Source organism: Protomyctophum parallelum (assembly GCF_964188405.1).
Source record: "Protomyctophum parallelum genome assembly, chromosome: 5".
In the NCBI taxonomy this organism is placed as follows: domain Eukaryota; kingdom Metazoa; phylum Chordata; class Actinopteri; order Myctophiformes; family Myctophidae; genus Protomyctophum; species Protomyctophum parallelum.
Window position 1 is genome coordinate 40,724,418 of NC_139702.1, and position 18,536 is coordinate 40,742,953.

The window sequence follows — 18,536 nt, forward strand, 5'->3', positions numbered from 1 at the left end:
ACTCTATGCTCTTATAGCTCTGAGAAGAGGTTCCGTGTCAGGATATCTAAACCTGAAGCAATGTTGATGCTTTGATAATTAATTTCAATTCTATGGGGATATATTTTAGATTCCATTTACAGAGTTCAGCAGGTGTGATGCTTTGTGAAGGGGAGCTGGGATGCTGCCGGAGTCAGTAAGGGTAGGGGGTAATGGGTTTTTAGAGGGTTTTTGACACAATGTGACAATGTTAGTCAACTGTTAACATTATACCTCGGTACCCAGACTTTTATTTACGTTCGTGTTCGGCTCAAAAAATGAAAGCCTGGGGGAACATGACACATTTCCTGGTCTAGGAGAGTGGGAGTGGAGTACAATGCAGAGGGGCGTCGCTTTCCTCCGCTGATTTCTACCAGGGAGGGGAGGGGCGGAGGGGGCTCAGATCGGTGAACCAATATCCTCCAGCGGTTGCTCCATGCTCGCCCGCCCCTCTAGACCAGAAAGCACACTGGCTATAGCCAGGCTAGTCAACTGTTAGCCTAATTTATCCTCTGTATTTCCATAGCCTCCAGGTCCTTTCCTGGGTTCCTTGAGTATATTGACTGTGTATGTTCTGGTATTTTGTTCTGATTTTCCCACCGTGCCATATTGCATTTGAGAATGGGTTTTACCAGAGTCCGTGTGTCATAGTGGTGAATGTGATGAGGTCGATGACACAGGCGTATACCGGGCCATTCATTAATATTGCATAGTTTGGATTTTGTTTGCTGTGATTACTTAAATTACTTTATTTGCTTTTGCATATTTAAATGGTTTTTATTAGTTTGGTTTATTTGCCGTGTATGTTTAGTTTTTGAGTACCCAGTAGGCCCTGCAGACTTCACCCTAGTATATCACCTGCCCTTGGGCTCAGTCCCACTTTTAGGTTCATGTTTTCCCAGCTATAATAATAACCCCTCTTCCCTTATGTATTTTAACTTGAATATATTTGTTCTACATGTTGAATAAACTTGACACTTTTGTTACATCAGCCTCTGGTTCTGTTCATTCTGAACCCCTACCAACTTGGGGAACCTTACCTTGTTCAGTATTATACAGATATGGTTACGGTAATTGTGTTTGTAGGATCTCTCACTACTATTTGAGGGTGGAGTAGTCATTTCTTAATATAGCCCTGCTACATTAATGCTAGTCCTCTTAGCTTGTTTTTGAAATCAACACTAGATGCAACAGGAGACCACATGAGACACTACAGACACTGTCATGTTTTTCTGACAATGATGCACATTCTGTATGATTCATACCTGTTGTCTTTGTGACATTGATACAATGTAGGATTTATAACTGGTGTCTTTGCAATCTGACCCAAACAATTTTTTTTTTTAATATATCGTTTGATACGATTTTGTCCACAATTCCATGGTAATTCCAGGAAAACGTTGATCAAAATAACAATTTCTCTAATTATGTAGTGTAGACTATACTTCTTGTATAGTAAGTTATGCATATTGTTTAAAAGTAATTGAACTCTTGAGTGTAAAATGAAACCAAATGGACTGGCAAGGGTCCATTTTGGCTTCATGTTATTGTTACAGTCTCTAGAGTTAAAGGTCGGTTACCAACTCTCCATCATTTGGCTGGGGACCACCTGGAACCCCCTCAAGGACCACTGGTTGAAGCATTTAGCTGGAGACCACCTGGAACCCCCTCAATGACTACTGGTTGAATCATTTAGCTGGGGACCACCTGGAACCCTCTCAATGACTACTGGTTGAATCATTTAGCTGGGGACCACCTAGAACCCCCTCAATGACTACTGGTTGAATCATTTAGCTGGGGACCACCTGGAACCCCCTCAATGACTACTGGTTGAATCATTTAGCTGGGGACCACCTGGAACCCCCTCAATGACTACTGGTTGAATCATTTAGCTGGGGACCACCTGGAACCCTCTCAATGACTACTGGTTGAATCATTTAGCTGGGGACCACCTGGAACCCCCTCAATGACTACTGGTTGAATCATTTAGCTGGGGACCACCTAGAACCCCCTCAATGACTACTGGTTGAATCATTTAGCTGGGGACCACCTGGAACCCTCTCAATGACTACTGGTTGAATCATTTAGCTGGGGACCACCTGGAACCCTCTCAATGACTACTGGTTGAATCATTTAGCTGGGGACCACCTGGAACCCCCTCAATGACTACTGGTTGAATCATTTAGCTGGGGACCACCTAGAACCCCCTCAATGACTACTGGTTGAATCATTTAGCTGGGGACCACCTAGAACCCCCTCAAGGACCACTGGTTGCAAACCACTGCTTTAGCAGGTTCTCTGTAAGCATGTTATCACTTTTACTGTGTCATTCCATCTGCCACCACCTGGGGGCCTACAATGCTATGGAGCTATGTACAGTTAGCCTGGTTAATAAACCAGACTAATATCGCACGGACCGCGGGATATTAGTCTGGGGAGGCTCAGCTTGGATTTCATTTCCAGGGGGGCGGGTTCAAACATTTTCTCTTTGACGCAATTGGTCAGAGCTACTGTCAGTCAAAGGTCTCAAGCATTGAAAGTCACTGTACCAAAGCCCGCCCATATTGCATACCGTGTCCCGATTGGCCGCCCCATTTCTCTGGTGTAGGAAATGGGCGTACAATTGAGCCTCTCCAGACCGTAATCCGCCGGCAGGCAATTTATTTTTGCCAACGGCTGATTCGGTCTGGTTTATTAACCAGGCTAATGTACAGTGACAATGACGTTATTAATGTGACACTACACAACACTTAAATGGTTTCTAAACACACTTTTTATTATTTTTAGCATAAGACATTACACAACTTCAAAAAGGACAATCAATTTGGATTGGCAACGCCACTGAAAAAGCGGCATCTCTCAGGCCTATATTGTATTCACCCCCTTGATACAACAATCAAATTGCACCTATTTTTTGAGAATTCATAAAAATACATCAAAACTTTTTGTTTTTCGCTGGACAGTATGAATGAATAATTCAACACTGTTGGCTGTCAGTGTGAGTTAACACTCAACCCTGCAGGTTCAGGGGGTAATTTAATTATAGTATAGAGCAGCACTACCTCTGAGACGCTGATTTGATTTGCACCTTTTTTTTCTCTATAAATTCTACAAAAAGAGGGGAAAAAAGCATCAATCTCTTCCAACACATTTTCCCTTCTCTCCATTGGAATGACCCGACTGCTGTGAATAATGGATTAGCGTTAATCAGTGGTGGAAAAAAGTACTCGCATGTTTTACTTAAGTAAAAGTATCAATACCACAATTTACTTGAGTAAACACAGTATTGGCATCAAAATGTACTTAAAGTACCAAAAGTAGAAAGTACTCATTATGCAGAATGTCCCATTTCACAAGTTTTCAAATGTAGAAAAGATCTATTGAAAATAGCAGATCTACAACTCCACTAATCACAATGCCAAAATTATAGCTGAAGTGGGTTATGTATGTTTTGTAACAATCAAAATGTACAAAGCAAAAACAAAACACAAAAAAAATAGTAAAAGTACTGAAATTGGAAAAAAGTACAAGTTTCAAGTACTTTTACTTTACTGAAGTACAGTATAACTTTACACCACTGGCGTTAATGTGTAAAGAATTACAACTCAAAGGATTCCATCATGCCCAGGTGGCACCGACTGGCATGATTGACATCGTTTTGCATCACTTTAACCCATTTAGACCTGAGGACAATTCTACAAATGTCAGTTTTCTGAAAAATCGATGTTTCTATGTCAGTCGTTCTCAAACATTTTCATGTCAAGGACCCCCAAAAATGTACGGAATTTGCCCGCCGACCCCCTTCTGAAAATGTTGTTCTAGGGACCCCCCCAGAAGCAAAGATTAAAGTTAAAAACGTTCGCTCTGAAAGAATATATATTCAAAGATTTGTGCTACATTTTCACGATTTTTCAAAAATAGCAGATCTACAAGCTCGTAGCGTGGCACTTGGTGCCGCGCTATGAGCTTTTAGATCTGCTATTGTTCGATAGCTAAAGTATAACGTAATGCTTAAAACACCAAAAGGGGTTCCCGTCCTGAATTAAAGAGAAAGTTCCAAGTCAGCTATACAGCTGCAATGCATTACATCAGGATGTTGCAACCTTGGACTGTGTCACTCACAGCATCATCTGCATAGCTGGACGTCTACAATTATTGCATAAATATACAGCCATGGCTATCCCACCACATGTACCCCCCTGCGTACCCATGCCCTATTCTGGGCATGTCATCAGATTGGGGCCAAAATAGATCTACAACCTCAGAATGCTCAAAAGCTCATACAATGCTTGTGGATCGTCTGTTTTTGGCAAAGAGATTTGGTCTGCAGGGGAAAAGGAGTGGATCAAGTATAGACCCTGGCGAGATCCCAGCAAACAAAGTAGACAATAATCCCCAACCTTGGGCCACCAAATAATTGACAACTTATTTTTTTAATGAAACGTATTGTTAAAAAGACTTCGTGGTATTTTGTCTTTAACCATGACAAATTGTACTGTCATCACTGATATTGATAAATAGGAAATTACTACATTGGTTCTGTTGATCCAGGGCAGAACCCAATGTGTTCATCAAAAAATCTATTTCAATTTGATTGATAGTTAAAATAAATATATGCTTTGAGAAAATAAATATATGCTTTGAGAAGGCAATGCTGGACGCTTTCAGGAGTTTTTAAGTGGGCCCTGGTCCAGAAAAGGTTTAAGTGGTTAAAAAGGATTGTAGAAATTCTGGCACTATACAAGCACCCACTGCAATGTGGTCAAGTATTCTATGTAGCCCAGTTGGAACATGCACTCTTACTAGATAATGCAGCCATATTTGCCTAGAGATTATGGCCGGAGACAAATGTCTATTAAAATTCACAACATAAATCAAGTCTTGATATGTAAACTCACTCGTTCCCTATTATAGCCTATACTAGCACTGTCACTCTAACTCTGTCAATAGGAAGAAATACCTGCACTCACTTTGTATCCAATAGGATTCTTCTTTATTTAAGTTTACCCCAGCAGCAAACAGACATTTCGGCCCGGAGGCTGTAAATATTTATTTAATTTACGCTGAGGAAGGCCTCCGGGCCAAAACGTCTGTCTGTTTGTTGCTGGGGGACACTTAACCGATTCACTGCAACCTGGTGGACGCAAGAGACAACGCTTGACTGCCGACCTGGATCTACTTGGTTTTAGTGTGATGCACGTCCGGTTTGGGCGTCCATTTTAGATGCTAAATAATTAGCGCCAATGTTGGCGAACTAAAATGAAGCCATCCTTGATCTAGAAAGCGCTTTGTCAAAACCATGGAGAGCTCCGTAGATTTAGAGTTATTCAGCTTTTTTGTCAGCCTGTTTCCAAGAAGTGAACAGCAGTGTGCACACGCAAAACCGGACTAGGATCACTGAAGAAGGAAAGAAATAATAATAATCAGCGATGCGGTTTGATAATAAAGCTTATATGACAGTTGCCGGTTGGATTATATATGGCGGAACGTTCCGTCACAAGCAGTTTTTGTGTTGAATAAACAAAACTCCTATTGGATACAAAGTGAGTGCTGGAATTCGTTTCTATGGACTGTATCTACCTGAACCGTGCACCTGATACTTTATTACGTTGAATTACTCAACTGAGTGCTTGCTTCCTCTCTTCACTTTTAACTGTCTCTCATACAGACAGTATGGTCGTATAGATCCAGTGTCACCCATGATTTGCAGGCAGGAATAGCTCAAACATAATTTTGAGGATCTATTTCTCCCAATCTAATACAATCAACTACTTCTTTGGCCTCAATTTGGCCTCTCATGAGGAAGACCCGGATTTGAATCCCGGGCAGGACAAGAAAAGAATTGCAACCTTAAGTCTACACTAGTATACGATTATTCACATCAGGGTGGAAAGACATTTGGTACATATGCCAGTTTTAGATTTCTTTCCACGTGAGCTGGCCAACTCTGCTGGATATCTGCGGGCACATTAAAGGGAAGAATGGGATGTGTAGCATTGTGTACACAAGTAAAATCCTGAGCGTTCCATTTCACCCTGAAAGTGTCAAAATGGACCGTTACGGGACCATTTTGAAACTCTCAGGATTTTGCTGTACCTCAAAGTCTGAGCTGATGACCTTATGCAAAAGGAGGACAGAACCATTCCAACTAAGGTTGAGCAGGAGTGCCATTTTGTGCTTAGACTTGAATCTCAACTGATCATCCAGCAACCGGTTTAAAACTGCACTATAAAATCCTCAGAGTTAAATTTAGCCATTTGTAACTCTGAGGGAGTACAAAATGTAACCGAATAGACCCATAAGTTCAATTAGGATCCACAAGCAGCACCCCTAACTCCGACCAGCTTGGCCACTGTGCCACCTCTGTTCTTGTCCCCTCCTGCTAGGCCTCAGCCCCAACAAGGGCTACTGGTTGGCGGATTCACAGGCATCTATCCAGTCACTGTACACATCCACAGCCTCGGACAGATCTGATGAACAACTGGATTGAGGAGAATCAGTCTTAATGCGTTAAACAGAAGTGATACTTGCTGGTTACTGTGTACCAGTAATATCCTGTGTTAATTTTACTGTTTGAAGTGTTAATAAAATAAAAAGCAAGGCTTTTGCACACCTACAAGCGACAGGTGCGTAGAGGACGACAACTAGGTGTCCAACGTACTGAAAAAGAACGTTTATTAGGGAACCAGCAACGTTTAGGCCTATATGGCCTTCATCAGGCTAAAGGCAAAAGGATAAAGTTAGCCCGATTAAACTTAGCTGGTTCTTTTTTCACTGCATTTGAAGACAGTGTGCGGGAGTCCTTTCTTTTTCAGTACTGTTTGAAATGTACCCTTTCAACTTTCAGAGATAAATTAAAACAGGATTTTGCTGTGTTGACCATCAACATTCTTTTGATGGTTTGTTCATAGAGTTAGCATTCACCACACATCGACCAGACGGCATCTAAAGCTTGTTAAGACATTGAACTAAATGAACTGATGGTCAGACTAACGTAATTATGAGAAGCAGAGAAATTCCTTGAACTGACATCAAAAACATAATCCGTGTAGTAGAGATCAAACCTCTAATAAGTAAAAAGATTTAAAAGCTATATTGACAGTGACACTGGAACATTTGACCTGCTTGTAAGTTGTATGTATACTGTACACATATTTTCACTCTATCAGTTCTTTCTACTTCTTCTTATACAAAGTATAGTCAGGTCTCTTATTAAGTTATTGATGCTCCCAAGGCCGCAGCCATGCGGCTCCTACAGTGCCGACGTTCAAATGTGAGTCGGATATTCTATTCATCGCGTTACATCTAATCTGCACATGAATATGTCTTCACGTCTTGAATAGGATACAGGTAATGGGTGTCTGGAACTCCTCCAAGCAGACTGTACAGGATATTATCCCAGTGTTTCTGCTCCTCTCCCTGTTGACAGAAGAGACAAACAAATAATATAAACTTTAAATTATGTGCAATACATTGATGCAGTGGGTTCTCAGCCTTTTCAAGCTGGGACACCCCAAACATAATCATATTTGAACTGTAAAAATAGCCGATCCACAAGCCCACACAACGCCTCACAATGTGAGCCGTTGTGAGCTTTTGATGATGCCGATTGCTTTTGATGCCGTTTCTTTTTTTTGTATTTAAGTCTTATTTAGCTATTGAAAAATAGCAGATCTACAAGCACACAAACTACGCTACGAACTTGTAGGTCTGCTATTTTTGAAAAATCGTGAAAATGTGGCACAAATCTTTGAATATATATTCTTTCAGAGTGAACGTTTTTAACTAAAATCCAAATCCACACCATAATGAACATGTAAATAATGTAACCGTGTTGGTGGCTGTGTTTCGTACATCTTGACATCGCAGGACTTCTCGTGGTTGCAGAATGGACAGGTGAACTGGGTGTCCAAGTCCCCCGTCAGCTTCTTCTTGGGAGGGGGCTTTCGCTTGGACTTGCGGCGACCCATGGTGACAAACTCTGTGCAGTTTACTGTGCAGCTAACAAACAACAACAACAATGCTTGTAAACAAACAGTTATATTAATAATACTTATTCAAGAGTAGAACATAATGTGTGTAACCTGATACAATGTGTACTGTATGTATTTTTGAGTGGTGCAACCCCTCCCTCGAACAGCAATGTCTGTGTTCACCAATCACCAGTTCACCTATGTGTACACCTATGTATGTGTTCATGAGCACGAGTATGACTATTAGTACCAGTAGGGGTGCTGTTGTGCCAGAAACAAAGAGAGAGATAGTGCTGCACGTGCTACACTGTTGCCTGCTAATGAGAGAGAGAGGGGGGGGGGGGGGGGGGGAGTTGCACCACTCAGTTCACACGGGTGTGATTTTTCTTTTTGCAGTGATTTCCTCGCCCGTCCACCGCCAGGCGCGAATAGTCCATTTTTGGGGACGGGAAACGGAAGTTATTTCAAAATAAATACACGGTGGCGGGGGCACGGTGGCACAGTTGGTAGTGCTGTCGCCTCACAGCTAGAAGGTCCTGGGTTGGATTTCCGCTCGGGACGCTGTGGGTGCTGGCGGCGTGTTTCCTCCTCCGCGTCATCAGTGCCCATACCCGAAGGCGGGGTTGGCGAAAGGGCCTTTCTGTGTGGAGTTTGCATGTTCTCCCCGTGTCCCCTAGGGTAGGTACCCTCACAAAAAACATGCAGTAATCCTGGTCTCTAAACTGCCTCCCCCTGGCCAGCCGGGGCGCCTGATGGAGGGGAATAACGTGTTCCTTTCAACCAGGGAAACACCCCCTGTCAGGTGTAAAGGAGCAACTTGGACACTCAGGCATGAAGGAAGCATGAGTTCAAGTCTGTTGCTCTCCCCATGTCCCCCATATATGGGGACTAGGTTGGCGGAGGGTGTGTAGAGCCCAGGATCACATTAGAGGTTTTGGTGGCGGGTTATGAGTTAAGTATTGTACCATTTATTTATTTTCTCTCAGATCCAAATATTATACTTTTACTCCACTACATTTGAAAACTTTAGTCACTTTGTAGATTTTGATTAATACATTCACCACTTCAACCCTATATAGGCCTATAGGCCTATATTTGGCCATTTGAAAATAGGCTACACATTGTGAGCTTTTATACATTTGTAAACGTTAAATATGGGGCATTCTGCACAATGAGCACTTTTACCTTTGGCACTTTAAGTAAATTACAGTCAGTATCAGTAATTTTACTCAAGTTACAGTTTGAATTTGTAGTACTTTTTCTACCACTGCACATGTTGTGGTGCGACACCTTCGTACGACGAGTTATACATCAAGCATTAGCTCTACGTGCTCCTGATCCATATGAAGCAGGCTAGGTGGGTTAGCTAAGCTTATTGATTTCGACTCGAGTATTTAAACAACAAAATATCAACCGTTTCCAACATGCCAGGAGTATAAGGGGCTACTGTCCAGTGGTGCGTGTTTAAATGACGCCTCTAAACGGCCATGCTAGAACCGTAATGGCCGCTGTGTGTAAACGTTATAAAGTTTTAGAACTTGTTTACCTTCCAGTTCAGTTGTAGTAGAATCCAACACACACGTTGTGGCAACTTAGAGGAGGAGGCATGGGGAGGAGGAGGAGGGGGAGGAGGAAGCCAGTGTTGCCAGATTGTGTGAGAGAAACAATCAAGCAACCAGGTCCATGAAAACAAGCCCAAAAGAAGCCTGACTACATTCTGGAGTATAGCCTACTACTGTATATCCCTATGGGATATGCAGCTTGTTTATAGCCTACTTCACTGTGCAACGGTCCTATGCTGGAAAATAGCAGATATGCAAACTCACAGCACATCTCATTCAAGACACTGAACTTGCAGATCTGTCATTTTTGCCATCCAAATGCATTATATGGTTAAATGGGCCATAAGAGATGGATGCAGAAATTAACAAGAAAAAGTGCCCTTCTGGGCACAGGTCTCCACCAGGAGGATAGGAGAGTGTGTGATGTTTGGCAAAATGTTTAGGAGTAATTTAAACGCACGCGCGCGAGTTTATATATATCCTATTATTTATTTATTTATCTTTTCAACTGTTATAACAATAGGCCTACATTTCAACAGATATCTATGTAATATTATTATATATTTATGTAAACAGCTACATTTGATAAATGGTGTATTTTTTATTTCCCATCCAACATTTTTTGGGTCAAATCTTCTGCACATTTTCATTTTGTATTTTTGCAAAAATATGCTGCTGCAGGCTACTGTATACAGTATATGTAATGTGACGTCACGGTTATATTAGCAAAAGCCTATTGTTTGCATATATCATTCATTCTTTATTGTTTGATGATCTTAATCCTAACCTAAAATTTGATTATTTTAAATGTTAAAGAATTTATAGTTTTCTGTTTTTTCTTTCATTCTTTATTTTTTAAGTTTCTTTTTACATTATGTCATGTTGTTTCTTTTATTTTATGAAGCCGACAAGCCGTCTTATTTTTGATGAAATTAAACTAATAATAATTAGCACAGTTGGGCCGCCACCGATTTATTAACAAATAATATAGAAGACACCTCACGAATCGATTCAACCGTGAGCTTGTAGTACGAATACGACAATGGCTATTTGAAAATAGCAGATCTACTATCTGCTAGATCTGCTATTTTCAAAACAATCATGGAAGGGGGAAAAATGTACCAAAATGTGGAATATAAGAATATTCCACATTTTGGCAAATTTTGTTTGTGATGTGATGTGTGTTTCAAAGATGAAACACACATCTTGTTGCTCAATTTTTTTTTTAATGTATGGTCCTTAGTTGGACAAATAAATACATTAATCTGGAGGTCCTTCACATGGAGATGTGTGAGAATCACTAGGCTATAGTTTAAAAGAACATTTAGGAAACAAGCCTAAATAGAAAAACGGAACCCGCAACTAACAATATTTATAAGCAACCTTACAGGGAAAACAAGCCAGACATGGCAACACTGGAGGAAGTGAGTTCTTCTGTCAAATCCAAATCCCGTTACAATGTGCACGACGTGATTGGACGACAGGACGCCGTTCTCCGCAGTCTATTGGTTCTGGAGAAACGTCTGTCAAGTTGATTGACGTGGCCAGTAGGCGGGCTCTAAAGCGGATATGATCAAAAAAGAGCAGGGAAAGGAAACGGAAACGAGGCTTTCTTTTGCACACATGCAGGCAAAACCGTGGGCAAAACTAGCAGATCTACAAGCTCACACGCGTCGCATAGCGACCTTAGAGTATAAGATAGCGACCCGTTGTGAGCTTGTAGATCTGCTAGTTTCGACGCGCGACACCCTCGCGCGACGAAGTATTTTGTCTGGCTTGAGGAAAGCCTGCAGTGTTGCCATGTCTGCTTTTCATAATCATAACCGAGTTTGGGCTTCTTTTTCTGTAAAGTTGCTAAAGGTACTTGCGGGTTGCTTGTTTTTTCTGGGCTTGTTTCTAAAAGTGTAGTTTCTTTGGGCTTGTGTGATTCTCACACATTTTCATGCAGCATTTGTCCAAGGAGGACCCTGCATCTAAACATATGTTTTGCCAGGAATTTGTGTTTTAAAAAAAATCAAAATTAATCACTTTTTTCTTTTCTTCTTTTTTAATCGCAGACCAGTAGTCGCTTCTTTTGGGCTTGTTTTCATAGACGTGGTTGCTTATTTCTCTCACACAATCTGGCAACACCCAGTGAAAGTCTGCCTGGTGTGTGTCAAACAGCAGCATGTCTCCACGTGGTGGCGACAACAGCTCAGGTATGTTGTTTTATTCACTTATTTACAAAAAAAACCGATGCTTTTGACACAGGCAGTTGTGGTAAGCAAATGTTTAATCGTCCTAATTTCTTCCTCAAACTCTTCATGTTCAAGCCGGGGGGGGAGGATCTCTGAACAGTCTCTGAAGGGTTGTGGACTTGTGGTTTAACTTTAAACCAGTCAGTGGTTTAGGTTTTCAACCTTTTTCATATCGAGGTCCATTATTTATTTGGCATTGAACCAGGCCAACGCGGACCACCATTTGATGAGATTTGGCCTTTCAGACGCAAGACAAAATATTTTGTAAGATTTTGTCCACAATTCCAGGCTACATTTTTATGTGAGTACCATAGGATTAGGAGAGATGATAGAACAGGCAAAACGCTGATACTGACCATGTAGCCGCAATTTGCAACTCTAGATTTTTTTACAATGGGTTGAATCTAGAGTTGCAACAAGCTCCATCCACTTCCTATTCATCATTTTTGGTTTGTGATCTGCTTGTCTTAAATGACGTTAAACTCACCAACATTGCAGGCTGCAGTCCAAGCTTGAATTATCCTCTTTCAATCTGCCGAGCTTGTTTTTCATAAAAATCCCCCGTAGACATGTTATGAGCTACTTTCTGTCCAAAATATTCCAAGAGTGACATTCCGAGCCAGCCATTTTGTATTTTTGCAACGTGCCGTAAAACAAGATGTGAGGGGGAGCGCTTGTTTAATAGAAGGCTGTGCGTGATGGGGCGTCGCACTGCGTCGGCCTCTTCTTTGGGTGTCTTACCTGCGCAGGTAAGATTCTATTAAACAAGCGCTCCCCCTCACATCTTGTTTTACGGCACGTTGCAAAAATACAAAATGGCTGGCTCGGAATGTCACTCTTGGAATATTTTGGACAGAAAGTAGCTCATAACATGTCTACGGGGGATTTTTATGAAAAACAAGCTCGGCAGATTGAAAGAGGATAATTCAAGCTTGGACTGCAGCTGCAATGTTGGTGAGTTTAACGTCATTTAAGACAAGCAGATCACAAACCAAAAATGATGAATAGGAAGTGGATGGAGCTTGTTGCAACTCTAGATTCAACCCATTGTAAAAAAAAATTTGCAAATTGCGGCTACTGACCATGATTCTGACCTGATTCTGGGCATTATATAGCCCCTTTCGGGACCCTCCATAAAAGCTTTTCTAAAATTTGGATGAGTTTTATGTAGGGTCCCTGCTCATAACTATATTTTCGTATGGGAATTCTGGAACGCGCCACGCGGACATAAATATTCTCTCTAAGATCGTATCTGCGGCGTTTGACGGCCTTTTTTAGTTTAAGTTATTCTGAATTCGTGAACTATAAGTACCTATACAAACCGCTGCGAATATCTCCTGTGGCGCGGAAGCCTTTGTTTGACCGATTTGGTCGCTTTATTTCTTCTTGTTTGTTTACCGTTTATTGTACCGCCTCCCGGTGTGCGGTTGGCTTGTGCGGCTACGTCCCTGCCTCTGATCTGCTCTGTCATATCTATAGCGCCACTAGCTAGCCAGATGGATTTATTTGTATGTCTCTAAATGTTTTGATGAATTGAACAATGTGGACCCTGTTGTAAACAAGTGTAATGCTTAATTGGGTCGTCCACTCACAGTTAACAGTCTTTGTATTGAGTTTGTGCTTAAAATGTACTGTAAATTCTACAAACTGTTAATAAATATTTCAATCAATCAATCAATCAGATAGGCGGTACAATGAGGTGTCAATAAACAAGGAAGGAAGAGAAGAATCAAAGCGCCCAAATCGGTCAAACAAAATACTTAACGGCTTCCACGCCACAGGAGATATTCGCAGTGGCATGTATGGGTACTTATACTTCACATATTCAGAAGCCCTCACACGAAAAAAAATCGTCAAAGAGCACAGACAGGCGTTATCCACGTTGTTTATGTTTTATGTATGTCCGCGTACCAGGTGGCAGGATACTGCTGGAACAGGACCCAATGGTCTGTGTCGTCAAAAAGTCAGAAACTTCAGTACCATTGGGTTCTGCTTGGAGGGCTAGGCATTATACTGACATTATACTGGCCATGATACTGACATGATTCTGGCCATGATAATAATAATAAAACTTTATTTGTATAGCACCTTTCATGACATGAAATGCAGCTCAAAGTGCTTTACAGAGCAATGGAGAAAAAAAAAGAAAAGCAAGGCAACGACATAAAAAAACAAGCAGTAATGCAATACAGTGAGGACATGAATAAGAAGAAATAAAATATAAATTAAAAGCAATAGAAGTGGGTCTTGGGCTGTGCTTTAAAAATGTCTACAGAGGCTGATACTGATACTGTGATACTGACAGATACTCTATCTATGATTCTGGCAATGATACTACTGACCATGTCAGATCCATCGTCCATTCGTCCACCACTGAAAATAAGAGTATCTACAATCTCGTAACAGTTCTGTGTGCACACTGCACATAGGCTATTTTCAAACATCTGAAAATATAGTGTTGTTAAATTGTTCCTCCTTTTCCTTTTACTGTGGGGAGTGGACCCCCTTTGACCCCTTTGGTGGTGCCTGGGACCCCACTGTTAGAACCACTGAACTGACCCATGTTGTTGTACCTGTGTGTGTGCTCTCTCAGTCAGATGTCTCTGCTCCAGACAGTGAAGGTGTTGGGCCTGGGAGCCATCGCTCTCGGTCTCAGTGGAGAGCTTCTGGGTTGGCTCCAACGCCGCCTCCGGCCTGCAAGACCCTTGAACGAGGTCCTCTTCTTCCCCAGTGAGCCTGCCTGTATGGAGCACCTCCTCATGCCCCATGCACAGTAGTAAGTGTACCATCATGGTATCTTTCTGAAACTTGGCTCCATTATGGAACCTTCCCCTGCTATATATTCTGGCTCCGAGATGAGGTTCCTATTGAGGTTTCTATTTTATTTTTTGCGTTGGCTATTCCAAAATAGCAGATATTTTTGAAAGATCTTGAAAGTGTGAGAACTACTGATTTAGATCAGGCTGGGTTAAGCCTGATTTATACTCTGTCGAGAGTCACAAACCAGTTTTTTGACGAGTGACCGTTGCAATGGCAAGTAAATTGGGCTGTACTCTCTGTCCCCTCTCTGTCCACAGTCGCTGTTCTTGTCCCTTGTCTCATGACGTGGAGACTTCATTCTCTCGTCTTCTTCGTCACCTTCTGTCGGCCTCCTCCACGCTCGACTTGTGCGTGTTTTCGTTTTCCAACATGGACCTGAGTCGGGCGGTACTAACGCTGCATAAAAGGGGCCTGACCATTCGTGTCCTGACAGATCAGCCATTCACCAAGATGACTGGCTCCCAGATAGGCGTACTCCGTAAGGCAGGTAAGCACAAGCCTCCAATGGGGGGTTATTTCATTATGATTGTACTCGCGACACGTGACACAAAACACAATTCTTGACTCAAGTCTTAACAAAAACGGAGTGGAGGTCTAATTGCAACCCGGTTCATTGTTTTAACCAACTGTCAACCTGGCATCCCTATTTAAAAAATGCATCCCTATTTAAAAAATTCAACTTTTATAAAATTTTCTAAAATAGTTAACAGGTCAGATATACAAGCTCATAACTCGTCACATCGCTACGTGTTGTGAGCTTGTACATTGGGCTATTCTGTATATGGCTTAGTGACAGCGAGTGGGTTATGTGTCTCAACATCTCACATTGTGCTTGAAAGTTGAAATTTCATGCTTTCAGACCCAAGACTTGACACATGAGCTGTGCAACTTTTATAGAGTTGGGCTTCTTTTTTTTTTTTGTGGTACAAATTCCACCTAAAAATGGAATGCAGGGGAAGACTCTGGTCTTCTTCTTAAGCCTGATTTATACTTTGTCGTATGGCGGTCAGTGTTGACTAAAACTATGCAGCAAATGTTCGAATACCTTTTTACAATGACTAAATTGAAATAAAATCTAAGCTACTGTATGACTAAATTCGTCGACAAATAAACTAGACTAAAATGTTAGGGAGGGACTAGTGGAGAAGAAATCCAGTAGAACTAAAAGAAATGTAATTTTATGTTTGTTTGCGCTCAGGTCTACAATCTCACAACGCGTCGCGCTGCGACACATTGTGAGCTTGTAGATCGGCTATTTTCGGCATGCAGCTATCAGCCATTTCAATGGCATCACGGCCCGCCCATAATATAAAAATCTAAATGTGCTGCAACACTGATAACTGGTGTCAGGCACGGAAACAGATGACATACAAGCACGTCATATCCACGTACATGTCTCATCAAAAGGTGCTCGTTCTGTATTCAAATAGTGTCATCAGAATGTCTTCCTCCTGAGACCTGACTGATGATTAAGGGGGAAAATGATGAGAACTGGTCCATGGGAAGTTGCCTCTACAAGCTTGCTATGAGTCAGTTTAATCCTACTCTGAGGCAAATGTGTCTGTCTTGCTCAGTTTATCCGCTTCCTCTGTGTTTTTCTCTTCCAACTGCCTTTCTGCTTTTAAGTTAATTATTACAGCCATATTGTTGCTTCAGAAATTGGCAACGGGAAAGCAAATTACATTACGAAGTTGTGTGACTGTGCAACCCCCTAAGAATCAGTTTGATGCAAGCCAAAATTATTACCTTCTCTCTTATAATATCTTTGCAAATGCCATGCAGAAATATCAACTAATTTATTTATATATACAGTATGTACACACACACACACGCACGCACGCACGCACGCACACACACACTTTATAGACCATTGGCTCAAACTCAAAGGTTTGGCTTGGACCCAAGCCTTTAAAATATTTTCTGCTTAGTAATCACTGTCAGCTCTAACTGAGTTTCAGTAGAAAAAAAGAAAGAAAATAAATGCAAGGTTAGCTGAACATCAACTTCACTAGTCTTATCAAAAATAAAACACCTTTTGTGGACCAACGTTTAGTTGTCAATTGTCATGCACTGTGTGCATGTACTGTACCAGATGATAACTTTATTTTAGATGATGGTCCTTTTTCCCCTCTATTACCAAATATGTCACGTTGCGACGCATTGTGAGCTTGTAGATAGTGTATTTCTACCGAAGGTTAAACTATTTTTGCCGAATTATTGCCGGTTATGATGATGATGCCATGTCCAGAATAAAGGACGCTAGGGTTCATGTGGTTAATTCATACTAGACTGGTGCCCGGCTGTAGAGCACAGAGTCGGTAACGATGGAAGTTGGAGATCCATGCCCCACCCAGCTATGCAATACCCGTTGTACCCGTATCAGAGTACCCGTTCCACCCATCTGTCTGTGTCCCTTTTATGCCCATATATGGAGATTTCTGTATCTGTCTCTCTGTGTCCCATTATTGCTATATATGTAGTTATGCCCAAATATGGAGTGTTGTGATGTCAGAACAGGCCAGCTCCATATATGGAGCCTGGGCATCCAGAGCCTATCCAGAGCTCCGGCAGAGGCCTCTTGTTCTGGACAACCGTGGTGGATACGACCGACTTGACACCGGGCACTGCACTCCCTGCGGGGTTGTGGAACGTGTGTGTCGAATTTGAAGTCGGTGGGGGCGAACGGTTCTCGAGTTACGTGCATTTCAGACGTACACACGTACAGATGTACAGAGACGTATATAGATTAATCTCCAATGTCACCATAACAATACTTACTGGATCGTTGTCGCCTTCTTGCCAGGGATCTGTGTGCGAGTGGACTACGACGCCGTGCACATGCACCACAAGTTTGCGGTGGTGGACGGGCGACGCCTCATCACGGGCTCACTCAACTGGACCCTGCAGGCCGTGCAGAGCAACAAGGAGAACATTCTGGTCACCGAGGAACCCGACCTGGTCCGACCGTTCGTGCAGGAGTTCCAGAAGCTCTGGGATTCCAGCGACCCGGCCAAACACTGTGTGCCCCCCCGCTAACCCGCCTGCCATGCATGAGCGTCTAGAACAGAGGTTCCGAAACAACTGGTTTGGGACCCATTCGTGGGTCACAGACACATTTTTATGGGTCCCTTGATTTATTTTTATTTTGTTTCCTACATTTTGTTTTTAATTATTGTTATTTCAAAACGTTATAAAAACAACAACAAAAAACGTACAGGGTCGCAAAGCAACGTGTTGTAGATCCGTTATTATTACTAGTTTGGGGAAAAATGACACGAATAGACAGATTAATACATTAATAACGTTCTAGAATACAAAGTCGTCAGTTATTTCTATAAACGTTTTGGATTGAGTTAATTGTGCCTTCAGTGCACTCCGTAAGAGTCTCACACAGTACACATGAACAGTCAGCAAATGTTTTAAAGGATTTATCATTTTTTATTACGCTTAAAATGACCACATGGGGCTTGTTTGGTGATACCAAATCTTACCAACTGATGCTGGCTTGGCAGTTAAGTAATTCCTGTGTTTTGAATGGTTAGATTTTTTGTGTCTCAAAAGCACATGTTGAGCTACAGTGTAAGAGGGAATACATTGAAATGATACACTTAGATTAACGTCAGTATTAAATATTAATGCCCTTTTGACCACTTTGGCATAAAGTTGTTCTCGTTGGGGATTTGGATCGCCTGTACTTTTGCCTACTGAACAGTAAAAAGAAATGAGACAAATTAATCAGTTGTGAATATGCATATTTGTTCTGTGATAACCTTTCTTCAGCTAGCTTGCTGTTGAAGTGTTTGTGTTAAATGTACCTTCTGGTAGTGTTGCATTCATCTGGCTTGATTTGATAATGTTTTGTATTTTTTTTAAATAAACTGCCAATATGTGGATGGTACTGTGTACTGTGTACTGAATGTGTAAGC

At 41.7% G+C, this 18,536-nt stretch overlaps 2 protein-coding genes across 2 annotated transcripts; one reads left to right on the top strand and one right to left on the bottom strand.

Annotated features, from left to right (window-relative positions):
* Positions 1 to 2,773: 2,773 nt before the first annotated feature.
* LOC310858541 (transcription elongation factor 1 homolog) lies at positions 2,774 to 9,584 on the bottom strand. Its single transcript, XM_083764703.1, has 4 exons — positions 9,538 to 9,584; positions 7,873 to 8,019; positions 7,367 to 7,437; positions 2,774 to 6,488 (listed from the first exon to the last, which is right to left on the bottom strand). Exons 2-4 carry the CDS (start codon positions 7,986 to 7,988, stop codon positions 6,424 to 6,426), a joined length of 252 nt encoding a protein of 83 aa, XP_083620829.1. The 5' UTR covers positions 7,989 to 8,019; positions 9,538 to 9,584; the 3' UTR covers positions 2,774 to 6,423.
* A 2,410-nt stretch (positions 9,585 to 11,994) lies between these two features.
* pld6 (phospholipase D family, member 6) lies at positions 11,995 to 17,646 on the top strand (the record flags this gene model as incomplete). The annotated part of the gene is made up of 4 exons (XM_083764481.1): positions 11,995 to 12,091; positions 14,388 to 14,563; positions 14,868 to 15,097; positions 17,414 to 17,646. Exons 2-4 carry the CDS (start codon positions 14,388 to 14,390, stop codon positions 17,644 to 17,646), a joined length of 639 nt encoding a protein of 212 aa, XP_083620607.1. The 5' UTR covers positions 11,995 to 12,091.
* Positions 17,647 to 18,536: the final 890 nt, after the last annotated feature.

Coding starts and splice junctions, on each gene's coding strand:
- LOC310858541 (XM_083764703.1), bottom strand. CDS start 7,988: ATGGGTCGCCGCAAGTCCAAGCGAAAGCCCCCTCCCAAGAAGAAGCTG. Junction 7,438..7,872: donor AAGTCCTGCGATGTCAAGAT/GTACGAAACACA, acceptor TTCTGTCAACAG/GGAGAGGAGCAGAAACACTG. Junction 6,489..7,366: donor GTTCCAGACACCCATTACCT/GTATCCTATTCA, acceptor GTTGTTCATCAG/ATCTGTCCGAGGCTGTGGAT.